This window comes from Atractosteus spatula, chromosome 3 (assembly GCF_055471065.1).
Source record: "Atractosteus spatula isolate fAtrSpa1 chromosome 3, fAtrSpa1.hap1, whole genome shotgun sequence".
In the NCBI taxonomy this organism is placed as follows: domain Eukaryota; kingdom Metazoa; phylum Chordata; class Actinopteri; order Semionotiformes; family Lepisosteidae; genus Atractosteus; species Atractosteus spatula.
Genome location: NC_142708.1, coordinates 2,120,794 through 2,143,910, shown reverse-complemented (window position 1 = coordinate 2,143,910; position 23,117 = coordinate 2,120,794). Strand labels below are relative to the sequence as shown.

General features: G+C 45.2%; 1 protein-coding gene across 3 annotated transcripts in view; it reads right to left on the bottom strand.

The window, feature by feature from the left end:
• The window catches only part of mctp1a (multiple C2 domains, transmembrane 1a), a 215,668-nt gene that overhangs the window by 38,343 nt on the left and 154,208 nt on the right, over positions 1-23,117 (bottom strand). For all 3 annotated transcript variants that reach the window (XM_088910243.1, XM_088910244.1, XM_088910245.1), the window contains 2 exons: positions 19,827-19,946; positions 93-152 (listed from right to left, as the gene is read on the bottom strand). In XM_088910243.1, the coding sequence (XP_088766369.1) occupies positions 93-152; positions 19,827-19,946 (180 nt within the window). The remainder of the gene's footprint in view (positions 1-92; positions 153-19,826; positions 19,947-23,117) is intronic.

The following is a 23,117-nucleotide window of genomic DNA, read 5'->3' as shown; positions in this document are numbered from 1 at the left end:
TGTTCACTCTTCTTCTGTAAACTGCCAGTGAGACAGTGTCATGTCTAAAAATGCCCGTCCCAGAGTGGCAGAATGTCAGCGCAGATAATTACCTTGTCGTCTTTGTCATATTCCTCGTCATCGTCCTCTAGAATGTCCTCCACTGCCTGCTGCTGGAAGTAGAAGGGAAAAAAAGAAGAGAAGAGAGCCGTTGTCAGGATTAAAGTAAGACTGTCCGCCTCTGCTGCCGTCTCACTCTGCCCCCCTCCCCAGGAAGAAAACCCTGTGAGAAGTTTCGGCAGACTCGGGCGATGATGTCAGATGCCAACAGTGTGCTCCAGTGGTCCACAGCTGCCGGAGCAGCGATAATCTCAGCACACTGAAAACCCACCACTGAACCCCAGGGAAAAGAACATGGCAGTGAGCGCATGGGACACTTGTCACTGCAAAAATCTGCAAAAACTGCAAAAACAAAAAGAAACACTAGTCTGTATAAAGGTATATAACCTCTAATTACAGGTACGGGATTCGAGATTTTTCTCAAATTGTAGATGGATGTGTAAGAGCACAGCCCTGTTAGGACCACATTACCCAGAGGCCTCTGGAGGAAGGGCCTGCCACTCTCAGTCACATGACCGGCTGCAGGAAGGCAATTGGTCGGGTGACTGTTTAAAAAGCAGGAAGCAGAAGCTTCCTGGTTCAGTTGGGTGGAAGTTTGCTATCTGAAAGACAGAACTGCTCTGTGCACCATTCTCAGGAGGGATAGATATGGACTTTGGACCAGGGGATTTGGTGTGTTTTAGGAAACTGCTATTTTAGTTCTGAACATTTGAAAATGTGAGAAGAGTCTCAGGGCAGACTGCTTCGTTTTATTTGAGGCCAGTAAGGAGTTTAGCTGCTTGGTTGTGCTAAAGGTGGACTTCAAGAAGAAGTTAGTGAGTAGCTCAAAAAAGAACTGAGACTTTGTTCTTGTGTTATTATAAATAATATATATCCATTATAAATGAAAAGTACTAGTGTTTCTGAACATTACAGCTGGGTGTTTGGTGTGTGTTGGCCTGGACCAGATAATGTCACAGCATTCCAATTCAGCGTCACAGATGGGTTTCTGATTTGAAAATAAGTTTCCAAGGGAGACTATAATGCTGCCATGCTGGGACAAATGATGATCCCAATAGTCTTGGTCAGATTTCTGTATCGTACAAACATGTGGCAATTGCTCTGGCCACTAGCATACTGTATTCATAGCCTAAAGCTCAGATATAGTTTAGTTTTGAATCATAGAAAATATTGCAGTTTCACATAGCATGTTGCGTGGACTCTTACACAGACAGTCTGAAGGAACACTCTCTGTACTCTTGGACAGCGAAGACTATGAATACTTTAGATATTCAGCATTTTCAAATGCATTGATTCAGTCAATCCAGTGGACCTCTTGAGAATGAACAGTGAAACATGAACCAGAGGGCACAAGTGGAAACTACGTGAAATTATATTTAAAACTGAGAAAAGGAGGCACTTCTTTACAGGAAGGGTGGTGGGAGTGTGGAACATGCTGCACAGCCATGATGTTAAAGCCAATACCCTGGCTTCTTCCAAGAAACAGCTGGATGAAATCCTGGGATCAATTAGCTACTAATAACCAAATTGGCTAGTTGGGGTGAATGGCCTCCTCTCAATTGTAACTACTTTTATTTAACCTTTATCATGTCAGTTCAAGGCTGCCTCCAGCAGATAACCAGTAAACTTCAAACCTACAACCAGTTTAACACACTTAAAAACACTCAGGTTTGATTTGAAAGGCCTGAAGTTAAAAAAAAATCTCTTGCCTATGTTTTTAAAGATTTGACTTTGACAAGACTAATTTTCCTCTCAATATAAAAAATAAGGTGTCCTTGCACATCCACCATGCAAAACAGAAGTGGACCTGAACGGTCTTCTATTTCTGCTCTCCTGGCCTCTGAAGAACCAAGGCTTGTCTGCTGCTGCAGTAACTACAGGTAACACAGGGCTTTTACAGTACAGAAGAGGCACCACTGATGTTAAATGAACATGATAAAGATCTGGGGCAGAAGTAGATTTAAATAAATGCAACAAGATGCTTGACTGGCGTGCACGCTGAATGCTACAGCATTGAGGCTGTGGGTTTGACACCAGGCCACGCTGTGCAGCAGCAGTGGTCCACAGCCCCCTGGTGACCTAGTGACCCCCAGCCTGGCCGGGGAAGGACCATGCTGACCCCTTAACTGTGCAGAGCAGGACTGGCGGCCGTGCCCTGTCTGTACCAGGCCAGCGCAGGGTTTCCACTGCAGTACATCCAAACCTGTGGGGCCGGAAGGAGGCAGGGCGAACGAGCCTGCTTGACAGCGCTGAACACGGAAAGTGTAGATCTTTGCATTTTTGGGCGCTGGGATTTGGACAAGTTTAATTTCTAACACAGGCGCCCACAGGATGTAACTGCAGGACACATCAAGAAAGATCTTGAAACAGTTGATTCTGCACTAAGCTGCTTCCAGTGTAACCGCAGATAGTATGATCAATATTTCTTTGTGATAACGGGGAAACCTCTGGAGAGAAGCATCTTCTTAAGAGCTGAAATGAACTCGCAGTCCCCGTCACCTCTTGTTCAAACTGCACTTGAAAGAAATGTAAGGGAGAAGAGAGGGAGAGAGAGGAGCGATGCGGCTGTCTCTGCTCTCCTCTGTAAGTTGTGTTTCACATCGAACAAGTGTGTGTGATTCTTTCCTCTTAGAGTGTGTTGAGCGCTGTCTGAAGGACCTGCCTTACTCTGCAGTGTACCGTGCTGTCGCTCTGGTTCAGCTACAACCCCAGTTAGCTGGCAGTGCAGCAGTGGTCAGGGTTCTAGCTGCAGAAGTGGAGAGTTATGGGTTCAAATCCCAGCTGAGACACACAAATTATTCCAGTTAAAATGCATGGTTGTATAATGTGTGTATAAGTGCAAAAGTAAGTTGCTTTGGATAAAAAAATGTTAGTTCAGCAAATCAGTTCAGCAATCACAGATGACACAAATACCAACAAACAACTGTATAGGAAATACAAATCTGTAATTGGTGTGAAAGGTGTTATATAAAATAAGGGTTATACTACACAGTACATACAAAAGTTCAGTTAGTGAATTTGTGATTCTATCCTTAATTTTGTTAAAACTAAAGAGAGACCTGAGATTATTTAGCATTCAGAAGTACTGTATGAAGGCAGAAATCAATGATCCTGATCTACAGTATTTGCTTATCATTTCGATCCTGATTTCTCTCTCTCTGTACTGCAATTGTACACCCTGGTTAAACCTGGACCTGACCAGAGTCCCAGGGGATTATGGGATGTGTAAAAATAATTAATTTTGGATGTTGTCTTGTAGCTTGATCTGCGTGAGGTAATGCCAGAACTGGATGTTAATTAAAAACCTCCCGATTCCTTGTTCGCAAAAATCAAGACGTCATACGGGTGGATGGCTATTAAGATCAGGTGGCCCAGGCAAAAGGAATGGAGCAGTCACTGCAGGCTCGTGGGAAAACGGGCAACGTCGGAGCCCAGCCCATCGCTCTGTTTGTGCTGGTGGATGACTGTACAGCACAGATAATGTCTCCCAGTCCCCTCTGCCTCTCACACATGGAAGGAGCAGGGTCATGTTCACACAGCGAAAAGCCTTATAAAACTGATGTATGGAACTGCAAATCGGTGGCATTTGTTAAAAAACCTTTGGAGCTTTTCTTCAGCAGAGATTGTGCCTCATATTTAAGTTGTCTCGTATACTTAAATAAACACCATAAGGCATGTCTTAATCAATAACACAAATAGGTTCAGCGGTTTAGTTTAAGCCTCATTTCTCCAACACAGCAGTAAAGCCCAGATAATTATCCCAAATTATCCACAGTTAAAGCCTCACAGTGGGCTTCTGTCTACAGAAAGGACAGGAACCCGAGAAAGTAGTCAATAATGTCAAGTATTTATCGCCGTTTTCTCTTCGCTTGACTCTGCCGCGTTGTAGCGCTGATGCGCCGCAGAAAGCAGACAGAAAATAGCGAGAAAGACACAAAGAGGGAGAGATCTCTTTCTGTTCTGCGAGCGCTCGCCCAGGGGGTACGTTATAAAAAAAAAACAAAACGGCCTTGTTCACAGCAACAACCCGCATCTGTAAAATAAATAATACTCGGAAAAAAGGCACAGGGACTGACGTCCCTGCAGAAGGAATGTCAGCTGTGCTCAGGCAGTTGCGCGGATAAAAACATGTTGTCTTCCAGCATTAAAGCCCAAACCGGAATAAATTATGTCAAGAGCTGGATTACTGGCTGGTTAAATAAAGCACCGTCCTGATTTGTTTTTTTTTTTTTACCATGACTCTAATAACCGTCATGCGGAATACAGTACATGTCGGTGTGACAGACTTGCTAAGCTTTCGGCTTTAGATCAAAGTTTGTGCCGCCTTTATTTTAGAAGGAGCAAAATAATTACATATAAAACAGTGGATCTACAGCATTTACAGAGAGAGCACTGTAGTAATGACTGGGTCTGTCTGTGTGTTGGTCTGTCTATGGTGTTATGGCAATGCCTACACACTGCACTTACTGTAAAAACACAGTAAAACACTATGACATCTAAATTGCAAGAGCAAAGGATTCTGTACCGATCTCATTCTTTGAATGCAAACGTATGACTCTACCAACTGTTAGTCATCGATGCAAATCCAGTATGTAATTAATCAAAGAATTTAAATATGATGACAACTATTTTATGAAAAAGTCTTTACCCTGATGCAAACCATCACTTTTTCCAAAATAGATAATTAACTACTGCCCTGGATCCATTTACTGAATTACTTATTCTTGTTCAACAATAATAATCATAACTATTAAACTCAATATTAATATTTCTTGAGTATGGTACAGCTTGACTTTCAGGTCAGAGGAAAGCCACACAAAAACAGAAGAACATGCAATCTCCATCACAAATGTTCCCCAGTCGGCAATCAAAAAAGTCTTGGATTGTGAGGCAACAGCATTAAGTGACCATCTACTATACCACACTCATGACGCACTTAAAAACACTACCCCCGTATGTGTTTCAACTTTAGTATTTGATTTTACATCTATAGTTTTCGAAACACCGTTATCTAGTAATTATAAAGGTTGGAAGCTGCCGCTGTATTAGCTCAATGCTTACATTATTTAATTAATCAATTGCACAATGATGATAAATAGATATTATATGCTGTCATGAGGAGACGGGACTTTCAGGCATGTGTATTTTTCTAAACACAGTCTTATAGACAAAAACAAACTGCTGTCGTGCTGTTTGCCAGAGCGGAGCTCCTTTGGAAGACCATATGTACACAGAACACCAGATGTTTCATGAAACAGGAATCAGTGTACATGTTTGAAAGTCCATTTCAACTTAAAAGTGGGGCTGTCATGGTTGCTCTTATATGTTAGAGTGTGATTTAATGATCTTGATTCATACTTAAAATAAATAGGCCTCATTTAAGCAAATATTTCCATGCAAACAAGCTCCTGTTGTAATGAACACCTGCCCCCACCACCACCTCCAAAACTGTCAGTCACTGTGATCATTTTCTTTGGAATAACATAAGTAATACACTGTCTCCCAAAACATACCAAAAGAGTGAAAATGTGGCTGCAAGAACACTATTCTAAAATAAAGATCATGCCACTAAGGAACGACATCTTATGAAATGAAATGAATCTGTCGCCAGGTCTCCAGGTCTGTCCCACCTCCCTGCAGTGAGGACTGGACCGTGTCCTCAGCAGGCCTCTGCAGACTATGTGGACCAGAAGGTGACCGTGTGATACCAGTTCCGATCCGAGGTCCAATCTTGTGCACTGATTGAGTGAGGCTCGGCGGGGCTTGTTAGCCTGTCTTCTCTAAAGCCCTTCCAGGTCTACTTACAAGCGCCGCCTTTAAAATGATAGCTCGGGCTTCTTCTTTGGCTACGGTTCAATTGGAAAAAGTTTTTTGGGGAGTTTATTATGCAGGCCAGCTCACCACTGCAGCTGCACACTGACACGAGACCACGCGCGTGTCGTCAGACTCCCCCCCTCCTTGCTGTCCGACGCGACCCTGGCACACTAACAGCTGGGCTCTGCTGCCAACAGGAGGGCAGGGGAGAGTGCGATGCATCAAAACGTACAGGGCGCTTTGCATTCGACACACATCTCCGGCGGCTTCACTCAAGTCGCGGAACAGCACTGCAACCTCTCACAGCTGCCCGGCCCGATACTCCTCGGAGGTGGTGGGGCTTCAGACCTGGGGGATCTGCGCAGTGTGTGGCCCAGGCTGCCTGCCTCCAGATGAGTCCTTCAGCAGAAATGACAGCTTTGTCAGGTGCAACATGCCCGGGCACTGAAGTACCACAGCAAGTGCTCTTTTCAAGAGACACAGAAACTACTAACAGGCACCAAACTAGTGCTCTTTATATTTAGACTGTGGAGAACTGACCCAAAACCGTCTCAAACAAACCCAAACAAAAGCCCAGCTCTCCTCTGTGCTACTGACTAAATGTCTTCCTGCATCCGTCACTATAAAATGCCGTGGAAGCTAAGCTGCTTACCAGCTTCAAAACTCTTCTGAAGCTTATATTACATAGAGACAGTAGCTCTCTCTTTTTTCCTTTCCAGAATTCCTGGCTTTCTGGTTCTTAGAGCGTCACCTGTCCGATTGTCACCCCCCAGCTGATCAGGTGACTGTGGACGGCAGGCCTTCCCCCCCCATGGCCTTCTGGGAAATGTAGTTCAGGTGAGAGACGCCATCTTACCTGAACCTGCCATCCTCTCACAGGGCTCTCACGATATGACTCTAGAAAACCTGGGTAATTTAACAATTTACTTTCTTAAACTACCAGAGTAAAGGTATCCAGACCTACTTATGATATCAAGAATGATAGACACATTGGGCTCTCAATCATGCCTTCTCCAGAATTGTTGTTTTAGACTGCAAAACATCTCAACCCATGGCGACTTTTATCCCCTCCCCAGTATTGTGCACAAACCCCAGAAGAGGGAACACACGGACAGATACAGTAGGGGCTTCAATGAACAAATGAGACAGGCAGCAACGTCTGCAGCTGTCAGGGCTAAACTGAGACACTGTGTCAATAAGGAGCTACTGGTCACACCTGTGGATATACTGCAGCTGCAGCTGCACCTTGTGTTACACGACCATCAGCAAATCAAACAGCAAACTAGAAACACAACTGGCAGAATCAAAAATCAATACATCCAAATTAAATACAATCTACATTTTGGGAACACCATACTGTATAGCAATACACATTAACACACCAACCGATACTCCAACAGGGACAACACAACCAAACTGAAGCGCACAACTTCTGGCATGTAAGCAATATATTTCTATGACATTTTAAAAGAAACGTCTAACATGTATTTCCAACATGATCACTTTACTAAGGAGCTTTGTCATTGAGGCTTAAGCTGCAATAACGTGATTCATCAAGAAACTGCTACAGTAGGTAAACACCAGTGGGAAGGATGTAATTGGTAATTGTAATTGGCTAATTAATTTATTGCAATTTAGACAAAACCAATAAAATAAAGGAGCTCTACAATCCATTCACGTCATGTTACTGTATGATGCACAATAAACAGCATCATGATTTAAGACAAAGGTAAAAAATTAAGAGCTACACTTCAGATCTGAAGAATGTGTGAATGGGTGTACTGTATTTCCCGTCCGGCAGCTTAAGAAGGTCATTATCATCCCTTAGCCAAGAGAAAAGCCCAGGTACCTCAATCTTCCTCCGGCACGTCCCGAGGGAATAACTGTTAATGAAGTCCACTAGCTATTACAGACCATGTAGTGTGACACATTGCCTCTCTCCAGAAAAAACACACTCCATCACGGGGCGTGATCGCTAGAACATTAAGTTGCACAAATAACTGCAGTCTATTTTCGCTTGTGTGTGTGTGACCACAAACTCGGCAGGTCACGGCGGCGACGGCGCAGTCGGGTCGGCTGCACCCTGAAGCCTCAGCTCCAGCTGTCCCACATCCCGAGCGCAGAACAAGGGCGGATCTGGATGCAGCGAGCTGCTTTTCACCGTCGCCCCGAGAAAGGAGGGAGCCAACACTCCCAGCCAACACAGCCCGAATATCATTAGCACAGCGGGCACAAAGTTCACGGGGAAGAACGAAGAAAACAATTACGGCAACTACCGCTTTAAGTCACGTCTCCAAATCAAACTGCGCTCAGGCACAGGGGAAATCAGCCTGATCTAATGGAGCCAGTTAAAAGTGACATGACCTTTTTGTGTTGTCACTTGTCACCGGCTCCCGTGTCTCGCACGGAGGCTCATCTGCGCTGCGCTCGGCACCGGCGCTTTATTTTTACCCCGCAGTCTCGGAGAATCCAGAGAGTTCGGCGATGTTAAAAGGCAGCATAACTCAACAAAGTGCTGCCATATCAGGGGAGAGACGTCGCATCCTTCGCAGATTAAAGGGCTGAGGGATGTGTAAGCACAATGCCAAGGAGAACGTCTCACGTTTTCTCTTATTATTTCCATTTCTTCTGTTTTACGCCCCGGCTGCGACTGACTGTTTAACCCACTGTGCTGTGGTTGCTGCTGTTGCTGCAAAAAAAAAACAACCCAACAACAAAACAACCACCTTTATTCCTGCGAGAAACAAACATTTCCCCCTAAACGAGCGCCGGATCTGAAGGCCTGACAAGCTGCGGCGCTTCTATGCGGGAATGAGAGCTGTTTCTGATTTCACCTGTACGGGGCCCCGACAGCTATCATCCGACTGCACTCTTCACGTACAAACATTCACCGGAGGAAAAAAACAACACGACATTACTGTATTTCTAATCCACTTACCCCACATTTTTCTGAAAAAATAAATAGGCAGGTGGAACACAAAAACAAAAGTTAAGTCACATATTTATTTCTGTCGCACGACGCCACTTCTTTTTTTCAATTAAGTGGCGACTATTCAACGTGTCAGAACTTGCAGGGGGGTTAACGTAACAGTCTCCCGAGTTAAAAATAACGTTTCAGAAACAGTTTGGAAGTTCAGATTTCCTTCACGTACAGAACCGCTTTGAGCCCCTTTTAAATTTACACCCCAGACTCCACAGCTCACGGTGTTAAATGAAGCTGATATACAGTCGCTACTGGCAATCCCAGTTGTTCTGTTACAAATTCCCAATTGGTTTTTAGTGGTGGGAACAGGTATTTAGTGGTACGAACTGATTTACACTATACTGCTCACTGATTACCTTCTACATTACAAACATAAGAACAGTGACAGACAAGAGGAGGCCATTCAGGTCATCTGGACTGTTAAGAAGTTGATAGATAATTGATCAAGGATCTCATCTCAACTCTTTCTTGAAAGACACAAGTGTATCAGCTTTCACAATATGACTCTGCAACTTGTTCCACACTCCCACAACTCTTCGGGTAAAGAACTGCCTTTGGTTCTCTATGTTAAAATGCACTTCCAACTAGCTTTCACTTGTGCCCCCCTGGTTTTGTGCGTCGTTCTGAAGAATTCACAAGACAAACAAAACAAAACTTTGAATTAACAGAGTGAAGTCCTATGAAACCAAAGACTGAAGCAACAAAGTCCTGCGGAAAACATTGATCAGAAACGCCAGAGCAGCCACATGCGCTGTGAAAGCACAGCTACTGGGCCCAGGATCGTGTACAGGGAGAGGGGAACACAGAGAGGTAACTCGTTAATTAAACTCCCTCTGTGTGACGCCTGTCAATTTACACAGTGGGCCAGCAGCTCATCTTCCTTTTTTCTTGATTGTCTATTGGCTTTAATAACAGTTTCAGATATTCTCCTCAGTATCCCCCACCAGTAAAAAAAGATATTTTTGATCAAATTAAATATTGATTAAAATATATATAATAAAAAATAACAAACACTGTAGTGTTTTATGTACTTGGTGACAGATGAGAAGTTCTTTAACTTTATTAGCAGTGGTGATGTGTATATATATATCAATCTTCTGGGTCCACTTGCAATCTGTCATCCGCTTTATTCATTAAAATAAGGGTCTCTATTCGCACACGTCAAGGAATGTACAGTCTAGGGCTGTCTGAATTTTGATCTTACTGCAAAATTCAGACAAAATTCTTATTTAAAAGGAAAACTTCAAAAAAAGTATTTAACTGCCATTCCTTCCTCCTTCCACTGAAAGAAAGAAATACTGCACAACTAGATTGTTTTTTTTAAAGAACGTGCAGGTAAGAACTTAACAAAAGCCACAAACTACGGAGGCTGTTATATTCATCTTATCTATTTGGCTACTTATCTCTTGTTGTTCTGGGGGTTATAACAGCAATTTGCATTTAAAAAGTTGGTCTTATATTTAGGAACAAGTAATAGGTTTATTCCATGCTGAAAAAAAGAAGAAAGAGAACACAAGGTCTGACCTGAAGAAGGCTCCATGGCCGAAACGTTGTGTTCTCTTTCTTCTTTTTTTCAGCATGGAATAAACCTATTACTTGTTCCTTTGCAGCCTACGCATGCTGACGCAGCTACCCACCTGGTCTTATATTTAGGTTATCAGACCCGTGTTTTTTAAATATGAATTGAGTGTCTAGATTGTTCTTCATATTCGAAGAAATACGGTACAACAGTATGAGATCGGAGTTGTAAGAAATCACGAAATAATAACTCTATCATGTGAAATACTGTACCTGAACTTATGTCTTTGAGGCCTATGTTTGTATGCATTCCAAAAGTAGGATTGGGTTTAAATGCACCCTCAGGTACAGTATGTGCCAGAGCATTGTTTGGACACTCTATCAATTCAGCAAAGAGTGAAACTGCTGCCATCCAGTCACAATTTCCCAATACAAAGGCCTCCACCAGGAGTCTGCAGAACCAAACAGATGCATTGAAATGTGATACATGATGATGATCATAAGCCTGTTCAGACACTATGCACTGTCCTTGAAGATGAGTCTGGAAGTGACTCTCACCTCAGTCATCATTAATCTGGATGATGCGTCAGCAGCAATAGTGCACCAGGACACTCCCCACACACCAGCTATCAGTGGGGAGGAGAGCAGAGTGATGGAGCCAGTTCATGGATGGAGATTATTAGGAGGCCATGATTGGTAAAGGCCAGGGGGAAATTGGGCCAGGATGCCGAGGTAACACACCTACTCTTTTCAATAAACGCCTTGGGATTTTTAATGACCACACAAAGTCAGGACCTCAGGCACCTTTTTACCGCATAGTGTCCTCGTCACTATTCTGGGGCATTAGGACACACAGACAGCAGCACCTCCTACTGGCCTCACTAACACCCCTCCCAGAGGCAGCCTTAGCTTTCCCAGGAGTCTCCCATCCAGGAACTGACCAGGCTCACAGCTGCTGAGCCCCAGTGGGCTGCCAGCTGGGAGTTGCAGGGTGATATGGCTGCTGGCAAATTGTACCAGGACAGGCACAGAGAAGACGTATCTATAGGAAGTCTACAATTCAGCACAAAAGCAAGAAAGATACAGAAGGAGAGACCACTGTTTGTGCCTAGCAGACCGGGTAGTGCATGATTTAAGGGATGGTGGAAAACAACCATGCTAGGGGAAGAGTAAATGGAAAATATGTGGAAGTGCATTTAAAACTGAGAACAGGTGAAACATACTTACACAGAGGGATGTGGGAGAACAGAACAAGCTAACCATTAAGGATGTTGAAGCCGATACACGGGCATCCCTCAAGAAAGAGAGTAGCTGGACAAGCTACTCAGGTTTATTATCTACTAACTACCAACTCAATTGGTTAGATGAGCCATATGGCCACTTCATTTGCAACTGTACTAATGTTCTTAATGAAGGGTGTCAGCACTGTTCAATTGTTGGACAGCATCATAAGTCACAAGAAAACCTTTCCCAGGCTGCACGGTGGTGCAGTGGTCGGCATTGCTGCCTCACAGCACTCGAGTCCTGGGTTCAATTCCTGGGGTGCTGTCTGTGTGGAGTTTGTACAGTATGTTCTCCCCATGTTCTTGTGGCCCCCACAGGCCAAACACATGCGTCTAGGAAAAAAGGCTTCTGGGAAAACTGGCCCTGATGTGAGTGTGTGCCTGTCTGTGTCTGTGGGTGGTGTCCTGTCCAGGGTGTACCCCGCCTTGCGCCCAGTTGCCTGCTGGGATAGGCTCCAGCTCCCCTGCGAGGCTGTACTGGATAAAGAGGTTGGAAGATGGATGGATGGATGGGTGGAAACTATTCCCCTCTCTCCACACAATGGGTTTGACCAGGAATGTTCCTGGAGGACAGCTGACCTGCTGTTAGAATGACCACAGTCTGCTGTTGACCAATGACTGATCCTCCATGAACCACTCCACTCTGCTGTGACACGTACAGGCAGACCCTGCGTTTGAGTGGGCCGGGCCTCAGAAAGAAAGAGCGTCCATCCCCGTGTCACAGCCTCTACCCTGGCTAATGGGTAGCAGGCTCTGAATGTGTATCACAGCCCCACGATGCCACTGTGATCTTCTGACCTCCTCTACCACTCCACTCCAGAGCCAGTGACCAGCCTCGCCAGCAGAGATCAGTGAAGCCCTGTTTCCTCTCTGAACCGTACTGTACTCACCTGACCTGACCTCTCGTGTACAGATCTCCTCATCTCAGCCGCATTAAGTATTCGTAACACCTTGAATTATAAATGTCTAAGGCTGCAGCTTGGTTAACTCCAACAATAAAAGACAGCAGAAAGACGCAAGTGTAGCGGGCACTGCACTGTGCTGAAAGCCAAAACTTTGCATCAAAGTACACATCCCAGAAAGAGAAAAAATATACAGCCTGGAAGAATTCCTCTTGTTTTCCTTTGGAATAACAACAAGAAGTACTGTACTTTCAGTCCTGTTTTTCTTTAAAAATCCCAAGTAGGTATGTCAATTATTACTTGCTTTAAAACATACAATTCAATTTCAAGTGTTACTGCAGTGACTCGACATTTGGTTTAATTTTAATTCAAATACAAGATTTGTTGTGTTTTTCTGTTTTATAAATTCGAAGCCTCTACTGTATGTTCTTATTTGTTTTAAAAAAAGGAAAAAATAACGAACGCTATGACATCATTCCAAGGAGGAGAGCTGACACGCAGAGAAATGGCAGGATTCTGGGGACTCTCAGACAAATCTCGTAAGTACAGGTTGGAGTTGAGCCCCACCACTCAGGAATTCCTGCACCACAAAGGATATCAGTGATTGTCTTGGATTTTCCTTGATCCAGAGGCAGACTGTGGTCATGCCGCGCACAATAGGAACACACGGACTCCATCAACAGCACAACATTGCTTTAATTAGCAGACCTCAACGTAAGAAGGTCCTTTATAGTTATGAGAGGGATTCTTTCACTATACTCTCATCTGAGACTCGCAAACCGCTGCTTTCCGGGTACTGACCCTTGGAGAAACACAATGGTTTGATTTTGCTCGCTGTTTGAGGTACAGTAATTAGCACCAGGGCTGTCTAGGCAAGAGAAGTCACCAGTGTCTCTGCCTTGGAGAGGAATGCGAGGAAACAAAGTTCTCCAAGAGCAATGTAAACCACTTCCTACCACATGTGCCACACAATGGAAATGTTTACAAAAAGAAACACAGAGATGGTTTGGAAGGAGAGAGACTTTTTCAATGTAAATGATGTTTTCCCACCATTCACATGTGTGCAGATGCTAATAGTTGGATGTTTTACAAAACCCAATGATCGTTCCCTCCCTCCCCCACCACTCCCCGCAGGGGATGCAGTGGAATTTGGTTTCAGGTTGTGCTCCTCTTCCTGCCCATAGAGGACAGGCTCAGTGACCACAGCCTAGCCATAGAAACTGGACACAGGCAGATGTGGCTGGCCAGAGAGGACAGGCTCAGTGACCACAGCCTGGCCATAGAAACTGGACACTGGCTGACCTGGCTGTCCATAGAGGACAGGCTCAGTGACCACAGCCTGGCCATAGAAACTGGACACAGGCAGACCTGGCTGCCCAGAGAGGACAGGCTCAGTGACCACAGCCTGGCCATGGATACTGGGCACACAGGCAGACCTGGCTGCCCAGAGAGGACAGGCTCAGTGACCACAGCCTGGACATAGAGTCTGGACAGAGGCAGACCTGGCTGCCCAGAGAGGACAGGCTGAGCTCACACTGTCAGGAGTGAGTAGCAGAGATTGAGAAGCACTTTCTGATATAGTGTAAAAAACACTTATGGATTAGACCAACTTCCCTTCCCAAGGTAACGGATCAAATTAAATATTATTTATTCTCATAGATCAGAACAGCTGCCACTCATAGAGGGGGAGGGGGAGGAAAATAATAATAATAATAATAATAATAATAATAATTGCTATGACTGTTGTTGCTGCTGTTTTAAATGTTTGAATTTGAACACACAGAAGAGATAGAACCTGAAACCACTGCCTGTCTCTTAGGGGCAATCGAGAAAACTTCACAGAAAAACTGCCTCATTTCAACCCAGGTGTGGTTCTTCTGGGTGGGATAGGAAAAAGTTCAAGCGCAGACCAGCTCATCTTCAGACAGCTGAAACACTGAGCCAGTGAGGCTCTCTGAGGCAGCAGTGTGGGAGAGTGGTGAGAGCCCTGCATCATACCCACAGCTTCCTGGGCTCAAGGTTCAGGTGCAGCAGTGCTGATGTCAGCATGTGCCAGCTGAACATGTGTACGCAGGCCTGGTTGTCAACCACAGCTGTTTTGACAGCGTTTCTTCTGTTAAAATCGTCACACACATCCCTGTGTTGATACCAGCAATTAAAAAGGAATGGTGAATAACATCATTAAAAACCAGATTAATAACCAAATCTCACAAATAAATTAATATTTGATTGCAATTGCTTCTGGCAAATCTTTCATAAGTACATCCCCAACCTCCCTCATTCCCCCAAAGCAAAACAGCAACACAAACGAGCAGAATTTTTTTGAACTCCCCCCTCCTCGGGTCGATCATAAACTAACTTTCCTTTTTAATTACTCCTGAAAACGAGTCTCCTCTTCAGTCTGTTGGATTTAATCGGAACCAGACGCCTCCGTGTCTGTTTACTGTAACTCTCCCTGCCTCACAAGGACCTAGTCTGGAGCTCACTCCCCTTGTCTGTTGTGGTTACAGTCGTCTAAACGCAGAGCAATGGAAGAAGGAAGGCAGCTAATGACAGTCCTCATAGTCATGTGTTTCACATCCAGCTAGCCATATTCATAACCTCGCTCTGAACTATCTGCCTGCCATTCCCTGGTTCCTTGCTGTCAGTCCAGAAGACAAGCGAATTTATCGCTGGACCTTAATGGAAAATGAACTGTAACCACTTTAGTTCAATGCAAACGGATGAAATGCGCGCACACACACATCGTCCAGATCACAAAGGTTATAATAGAGTCGTTAATAATAGCACAGCCCCCAGCTGTGTCTTTATAACTGCAAGGAAAACAAATACATACATGCATATGTATTGTTTCCTGCTGTAAGAAAACACATCATTGTTTCAAGCAGAAAAAAAACATTTTTTGCAAACAATGTCTCCATCTACAGGAACTTGTTTGCAGTGTTGTCTGAGCAATCTAGACTAACACAAAAGAGACGGGAGGGCGTTGTAGAATTATGTTTCAGTGAAGGATAATATAGAGAACATGGTTTTGTTGCACAAGTTCTCAAAGAAATTTTAGATTTCTCGTCTCTGTAGAGGCAAACTACGGAGCAGAGAAATATCATTTCTTTCGGTTTGCAAAAGAAAAAAATGCAGTTTACAAAGAGGTACATACTGTATAGTACACCACACCTGGACATGATAACACAGGAGGAACAATAATGAAGCAGCGAGATGATTATACCTTTCGGGAACTGTCAGATGGTCATGTTGTTCCCGGGGTTAGAAGGTGAGTCATGTTTGTGAAACAGTGAGGCCGCCCTTCTCGTGCGCGCAGGACGCAGTCTCACAGTGTAGAGTGCAGTCGCTCAGAGGCCGAGACACTGGGACTCGGTGTCATGCTGCCATGCCTTGCGCACAGGCAACGTCCCCTTCCAGAAGACCGACGCGCCGAGGGCGACGGACAGAGACCTCGCAGATACACGCCCGGCCAACGAGCCAGTCGAACCCCCACACCAGGAGTCTTCAGCACTCAGACTGCTCACCTCACGAGTGTGACAAGCGCTTTGTGATCACAGCTTCCCTCTTAGAGAAGCAGCAGTAAAATGGCTCTAACCGTGAAGAAATCAACAAGAGATTTTCATCCTAAACACACCCACAATCTTCTCTTTCTCTTTCTGTCCGTACAGTGCAGAGAGAGAAAGAGAAAGAGAAGGGGCAATACGGACACCCAGTCGATTGATACCGCTGACACTGCAGAAAGACCCGTATCAATGGAGTTCCGAGGCACTACCCTGTTAATCGTGCTTCCTCGGTGTTCGAAAACCTTCAAAGCCATCAATAAATAAGTTCAGTTGGTCCAAACGTCTTCTGTCCAGAGCCGCTTCATCCTACGAAGTTGTGCAGTGCTGGTGCCTATCCTGGCCGGGACGGATGTGGATCTGATGTGTCACTCACACACAGAAGAGGACATGCAATCAAGAGACACCGATTAGCCCCGACAGCAGGGAAGTGGGAGGAGTCGCTCAGAGCAATAGCCATCGTCGCATTAAGAACATGCAAACTCCACGCAGAAGGCATCCTCATCCAGAATCGAACCCAGGACTCGAGAGTTGGGTGGCACCAGCGACCTAGTGTAGTGTAACAACTTTAACGTAACTCAACTAAAACTTAACTAAACCTAACTATATGAGTCACGGAGTAACGTGGTGTCAGATGAAAACTCCGGCTGTATTCTGCCAAAGAATGGTATCTCTACACTCACTATACACCCAGACTTACACAAGCCCAGGGCCTGGTCAACCAGGGGGACAGAAATCCCAAAGACAATACTTGAGCTGTCCTTGGCGGGACTCCATAACAAGGCATCTGCAGGAACACATTTCCCAGTGTGCCTTGCAGCAGGTCTGGGCAAGTGTGGGATTCGAACGCCCGCGTGGGAGAGTGGTGCAAAGGTGAGGTCACAGAATGACACGCCCTGCCATTCGTTGACAAGGCGGCGTGCGGTTTCCCCAGACTCACTGAAAACTCATTTGGCCTTTTACTTGTGTCTCACCCACTTAATACAGTATGAAGAGTCTGTCTCTGGCTGTCCCGCTTTGTTTATACAGTATATGAGGAATTACAGTCTCTGCACATACTGCATTGCACAAATGTTTAATGGAATTAGTTAACAAAGTTCCTCTTATTTTGCCCAGTGTCTGGAAACTCAAAGCAGTGGTTTACTTTGTAATATCTTCATTCACAGGCAGTACATGACAGCCCAATGTTGATGTTAAACGTATTTTTGATGGTTATTGTGAGAATCCTACAGTTAAAAATACTTGCCACATTCCGTGTTAAAGAGTACCCATTTCTCATTTACTGCTAAATTGCATGAATCCTGTTTCGTAAAGATAATGCCCTATTTAAATTCATACAGCCGTGAAAAATTACATTTTTTTGTTTCCACCATTATCTAATACATATCAGTACCAATTCTTTAACTGTGTATTCATGAAAAATTAAGATTATTATTAAAAATGTGGTCTCTTAATTAGGGGCCTAAAACCCATTTTGCAAGGCTGCTTATTAAAATTAATCACCACTTTGCTCCTGGAAAGGCTCGCATTTCAGTTTGGTTTATGCCTTCGCAGTTTCATAAAGGTGCATCCCAATGATTAAAAATGAAAAAGTCTGCATGACATTGTTTTGACAAATTTTACTGAAAAAAAAAACAGGTGAGCGACTGATTGTCACCCTTAAAGGCAAATCCTCTCCATTTTTAAACGGACCCTTCTGTATTGCCACAACCAGGCGACTCGTTAAGGTCTCAGAGGCTGAGAAATATTTTAATTTTAAACACACGTTACATGCTATATATATGTGTGTGTTTTTGTGTGCGCAAGTTTATAAACGCGAGAATAACATTTATGTAATGAATGCGAAAGGCTGAAAAACTCATTTTTTTGAGAAATACGTACAGCAGTTACGCGACAGTTTCTCAAAATGTAGTGTAGTACCACACATAAAAAGCGGTTTTTCAGATTCCTAAATTTCAAATTCCAAATAAAACAGCAGCGCCGGAACATCATCCTGTGTTTTACGCCAAAACGTTTACTTTCTTTACCGTGAAATATGGATAAACATCAGTATTAAACCACAAAAAAACGTCAACGGTCAAACTCGTAAAATGTACAGTATAACTAAGGTCCGACGTTAGGTGACGCGATGATTTTTTTGTGTAAGTTTAAAAAAAATGTACGCAGCTTCGAAAGACATGGAAAAACAAATCTATAAGTAGTCTTAAGAGGCACAGGAGAAAAGGGAAAAAAATAAATGTGTAACTACGATGTATCAATTTCTATTTAATTCCGGGCAGAGATGCCAGCGCTTGGACTGCTGCTGTCGCGTCCAGCAGGAGAGGGGTCGCGCCTGTTTTCCACGGACGCTCCACTCTCAACAGCTTCTACGCCAGCTAACAGATCGGCTTTACTGTTTTTTTTCGCCAGATACCAGATTTAAAGCAGGTTCCTTCACTGTCTGACTCAAGAGCGTCGTCAGTGAGCTTTCGCAGCCTGGGTGCGCATCACCCCAGTCACCCCAGCCCTGTCCCCGTCAGTGCTGAGCTGTACAGTATAGAGCCGGCACAGAGGTGGAGAGCAAGCGAAAACGACAGGACACTTACAGTACAAAGTAAGAAAAGAAGATTATCTCAACGCAACGGTGAAAGCCAATTCAGTAAATCAACAGTACAAACGCCAGGTTTGGAAAAAAAAATGGAAACAAAATTTAGCATGAACCTTCCAAGAGCATTCTCTATAGTAAGAATATAGTGTCACCTGGGAAGGAGAAATTGGGCCTGGTACACTCAGACATCATTCTCTCCGACTAAGTGTACAGTATTTACTGTACCATTTGAAGGTCCTGTTCGTATTCAGTTTCCTAGAAGCCCTGGTGTTGCAGCTGTAGCAGTGCCGGTCCTGGACGCCTACAGTACCAACTCCGCACTCGCAGGCCAGGGAAAGGACCAGGCGTGACCTGCACTACTGTATACTGCAGCCGCTATTCCCCCTCCTTCACTGCCTTTCTTTTTTGCAATATGGATAATATTTTTGGATAATATTTTTTTTTGCGATCCCACATTCGTTCGTAACCCGCAAGAATAATGGTCTTGTTGAACATCTACAGGGATATTTTTTTTCCACCGACAGCTGACTCACGGAAAAAGCACACAAATTCTTGCAAAGCCCAAAAAAACAAACAAATCTCTTTTGTTCTCTCACTTTCGCGCACTGAGATGAAAAATCACTAACGTGTGGACATGGAATGTACTGTAAATTCAAAAGAAAAAACACACAAATACTCTTTAGCTTACTACACGTTTAACTAGCATTGCATGAGGCCATAAAGCCCGAAATGTTGTAAGAATTATTTCAATAACTTGCCCTGACGCGGTGTAATAACTGCCTTGGCTGTTTGATGGATAGCTCCGCGAGTTACGAGACCAAACTGAGGGAAGTTGGAGGCTCATGGGGGGGTTGGTGGTGGGTGATTTTAACTTAATGTTCCCCAGATTTCCATTTTTTCTTTCAGTCCCACAAAAAGCATTAATCTGCTTAGCTTCCAGTCCTTCGGATCGTCCGCTGGCACGCTGGGGAAAGCGCAGGGGTCACGGTTTCGGAGGCAGCAGACCTTCCCACAAGGCACTGTGGTGTGGCCCCTGGGTCCCTGGGAGAAGGAGGGGGGGCACAAGCCGCCACTCACCATGTCACCTTGCCGGGTGTCCTTGCCCAGGAGGATGAGGATGTAGTTCCACAGCAGCACGAGCAGCAGGGCCAGAGGGACCATGTACAGTTCGAAGTTCCACACCGCCAGCAGGAAGACCTAGGGACAGACACAAGAAGGGCTGAGCCGACTCCGCAGGACAACCCCCGGTCCCGACGCCGTTCCCACCCGCTCCTCCGCCACGGAGAGGAGGAGAGCCGCTTTCCCTCGCGTCCAGGCTTATCCTGAGCCGAGCTCCGTCCGCCCCTCTGCATCGGCTGTTACAGGACACTAGCAACCCTTCCGCTTCTTTGTGCTGATTTTATCTCCTACTTTTGTTGCTGTTCCCTTTCTTTGAACTTTATTATACTTGTCTATGAAACGCTTTGAGAATTACTTTTCAAGGCACTATATAAATAAAGCTTAAATTATTATTATTGTATTATGATTATTATTATTAAACGCCATGTTTCAGATATTGGGCCCTCTGTACGTGAGGTGATGATGATGTTCTCCCCACTTGAATAAACAGTGCAATGTCTCTATTATCATAAAAGACAGCGTCAGCTATGAAGTTTCAGACATGGAAGGGAAGCTGACCCCGATACCAGAGGTGGCACAAGACCCAAAGACACGTGACGCACTTGAAATATCACGGCGCAGAGGCTGGACGTCGCGTAACCGCACAAACAGCTCTAATCACCTGTAGTGCAACAGCATTGGTTGTGTTCGGATCTGTTTCAGAATCCCTAATTAATGAGACCGCTGCTCAGACACATTTTACAGATTTATTAACATGGACAGTGAATCTACATTTTACAGAGGAAAAATAAGCACGGCCATAAACGCAGAATTTCTGCTCCGATTTGAGGGACGTACGAGCAAGAATTCGCAAGCTTGGAAACCGCGCTGGAGCTTGTTAGAAAGGCAGCGTGTGAGCGCTCTCGTTGTCCACCTCCTCCGGCCTTCCTGTGGAGGAACTCTGGGAGGATCTCCGAGACGACCCCAACACGCAGCCAGCAGAGCGGGGCCTCTGCCCCAGTGTGCTGAGGGCCAGTGTAGCGGAGCGAGTTCGGACACGGTGACGTCGCCGCCCTCCCTGCGCACAGCAGGGACCTCAGCCGCCTGGGCTGGGGCAGGTCTCCTTTAGCTCATGCGGCTGGTTCCCTATTGCATTACACCGGAGACCCGGGTTCGCGCCCCAGGTGTTGCGGGACGAACCGGCAGGGTGGAGCAGAACCGCGATGGTCACACCTGAACACTAAAACGATGCCCCCTCAATGACTGGGCCTGACAAGTGGCCGCAGGGACAGAAAAAACGATGCCCAGTCGCCACCCGTTGAAGCAAACCACCAGCTGTGCGAGGAACAGAACTCCAGCGCCTTTCCAGGGGATACGAAGCACTGAAATCCGGCCTGTCTCAGCCGTGATATCACACTTACAGCACATGTGGTGCTGCTCTGGGGCCAGAGCCTTAGTAAGAGGAGTTTCGGAAGCAGAGCCCCTAAATGTGACTGGACAGTAGTGTTGTGGTTATAAAATACGGCAGATACCCGGAACATGCACACCACCGCTGCACCTGTTTCAGAAGAACGTCGAGCTCGCCAGGCCAGTCTGCGTGTGAGATAATAATCTGGACATTTTAGCTCCTACCTCAAACACTGTCTGGTTATAAGAAGCACTACCCTGGCAGACAGAAGCCCAGACACCTGCAGGTGAAACCACAGCACACGACTGTCCTGATCTCTACTCTTTGGGACCTGCTGGTCATGCAGGAGGAGACAACTGTCCCTCTTTCCTGTCCGGTCCAGTCCAGACAGGGGTCCTGCAGTGGGGGTGAAATTGCCCTTGACGGTCCAGGGAGAGAGTGAGTAGGGCGAGCGGTTGACCCCGCCAGTGCGCTGCTCAGCGGAATGGCCCCCAGAGGTCGACGTGAGAGGAGGGGTCTCATTAATCACCTCCCCGTGTCACCCCTCACAAACGGGAGTCACACGAGACCCCGGCAGAGCTTCCTGAAACCTCACTTACAGGACGAGCAAAACAAACAAGACCAGCAGGAAGAAAAAAGCCATTTTCCTATCCGAGTGCCCTGGTCCAGGGAGGATTTAGACCTGCTGTACGTGCGTGTGGGTTTTTAAAAGTGAATGCAAAAAGAACAACAGCTCAGAGGGCAGGGTCTTCTCATAGCCCTCTCCCAGGGACCAGAATCTGCCCTCTCCTGTGTTCGAGCTCAGTACACAGCACTGTGGTATACCAGTGGACTGTAATAGCACAGACTCTTAAAGTGCCCTGAAGCGTACGATTCTGTACTGTTGACGTTGAGATGGCGTTTTAAGGGGATTTACAGTGCTATGATGAGACCGAAACAAGCCTTCACCTGATGAACTTAATATTTTAAAAAAACTCAGAATTTCATTGGTGTTCGTGCACATGTTGGCCATGCACAAGAAAGGCCTATAGGAAATCAAGAACAAGAGACAGCTTACAAACAGGGGATCATTCAGCCCACCTGGTTCTATGGAACTTTCTAGCTAACTGAGCCGAGAATCGCATCCATGTTTCTTGAAAGAACCCAGAGTACGGGCTTTGGCTTCACAGATAGTGACAAATCATCTTAGGTGTGTCTTTACATACTTTTAAGACAGAAGAAAATGGCCAAGTGACAGCTAAGAACTGAAATTCAAAATGTCTTTCATGACTCAAGCTACGTTCGTGACAAGAGGTTGCCTGTGACCTAAAGCAGGTTTAATATGTGGTTAAAAATGTATTATAACAAAGGGCCGACTATCAAACCTGTGTCAGCTAAACTTTCTGGGCCGCACAGTCTGTCACAGTTTCCCTGCGATTTCATCGTCACAAGGAGGAGAAACGGCAGGCAGGCCACTGGTTTTAATTGCTTTCTCTGAGTCTGCCGCGGCGATGGACTATGTGAGGCAGAGATAAAATTCCAGCGATTCTCCAGTGGACAGTCCTGCACAGCAACGTCCAGACTTCCACAGACACTCCCTGAGGCCAACTGCTCCAGCATTTTTTACAAAGGTGACTTCAAAAGTTAAATGTAATGAGAAGCTTGGCGATAAGCACAAATGTTCAGGCTTTTTTTCCTTAATGAAAATATTTCCCAAGGAAAAAAAAAGATGTCTTCGCTTGCAGTAATTAGCTTTTTTTCTTTGTAAATCCAATTGCTGGAGAAATGCTACTAGTGTAAGTGCCAAGATCTCCACATTGGAGAAAATAACCTGCACAGGCCACATGCACTCTGGATTGTATTATTCTTTACAAAACAGAATT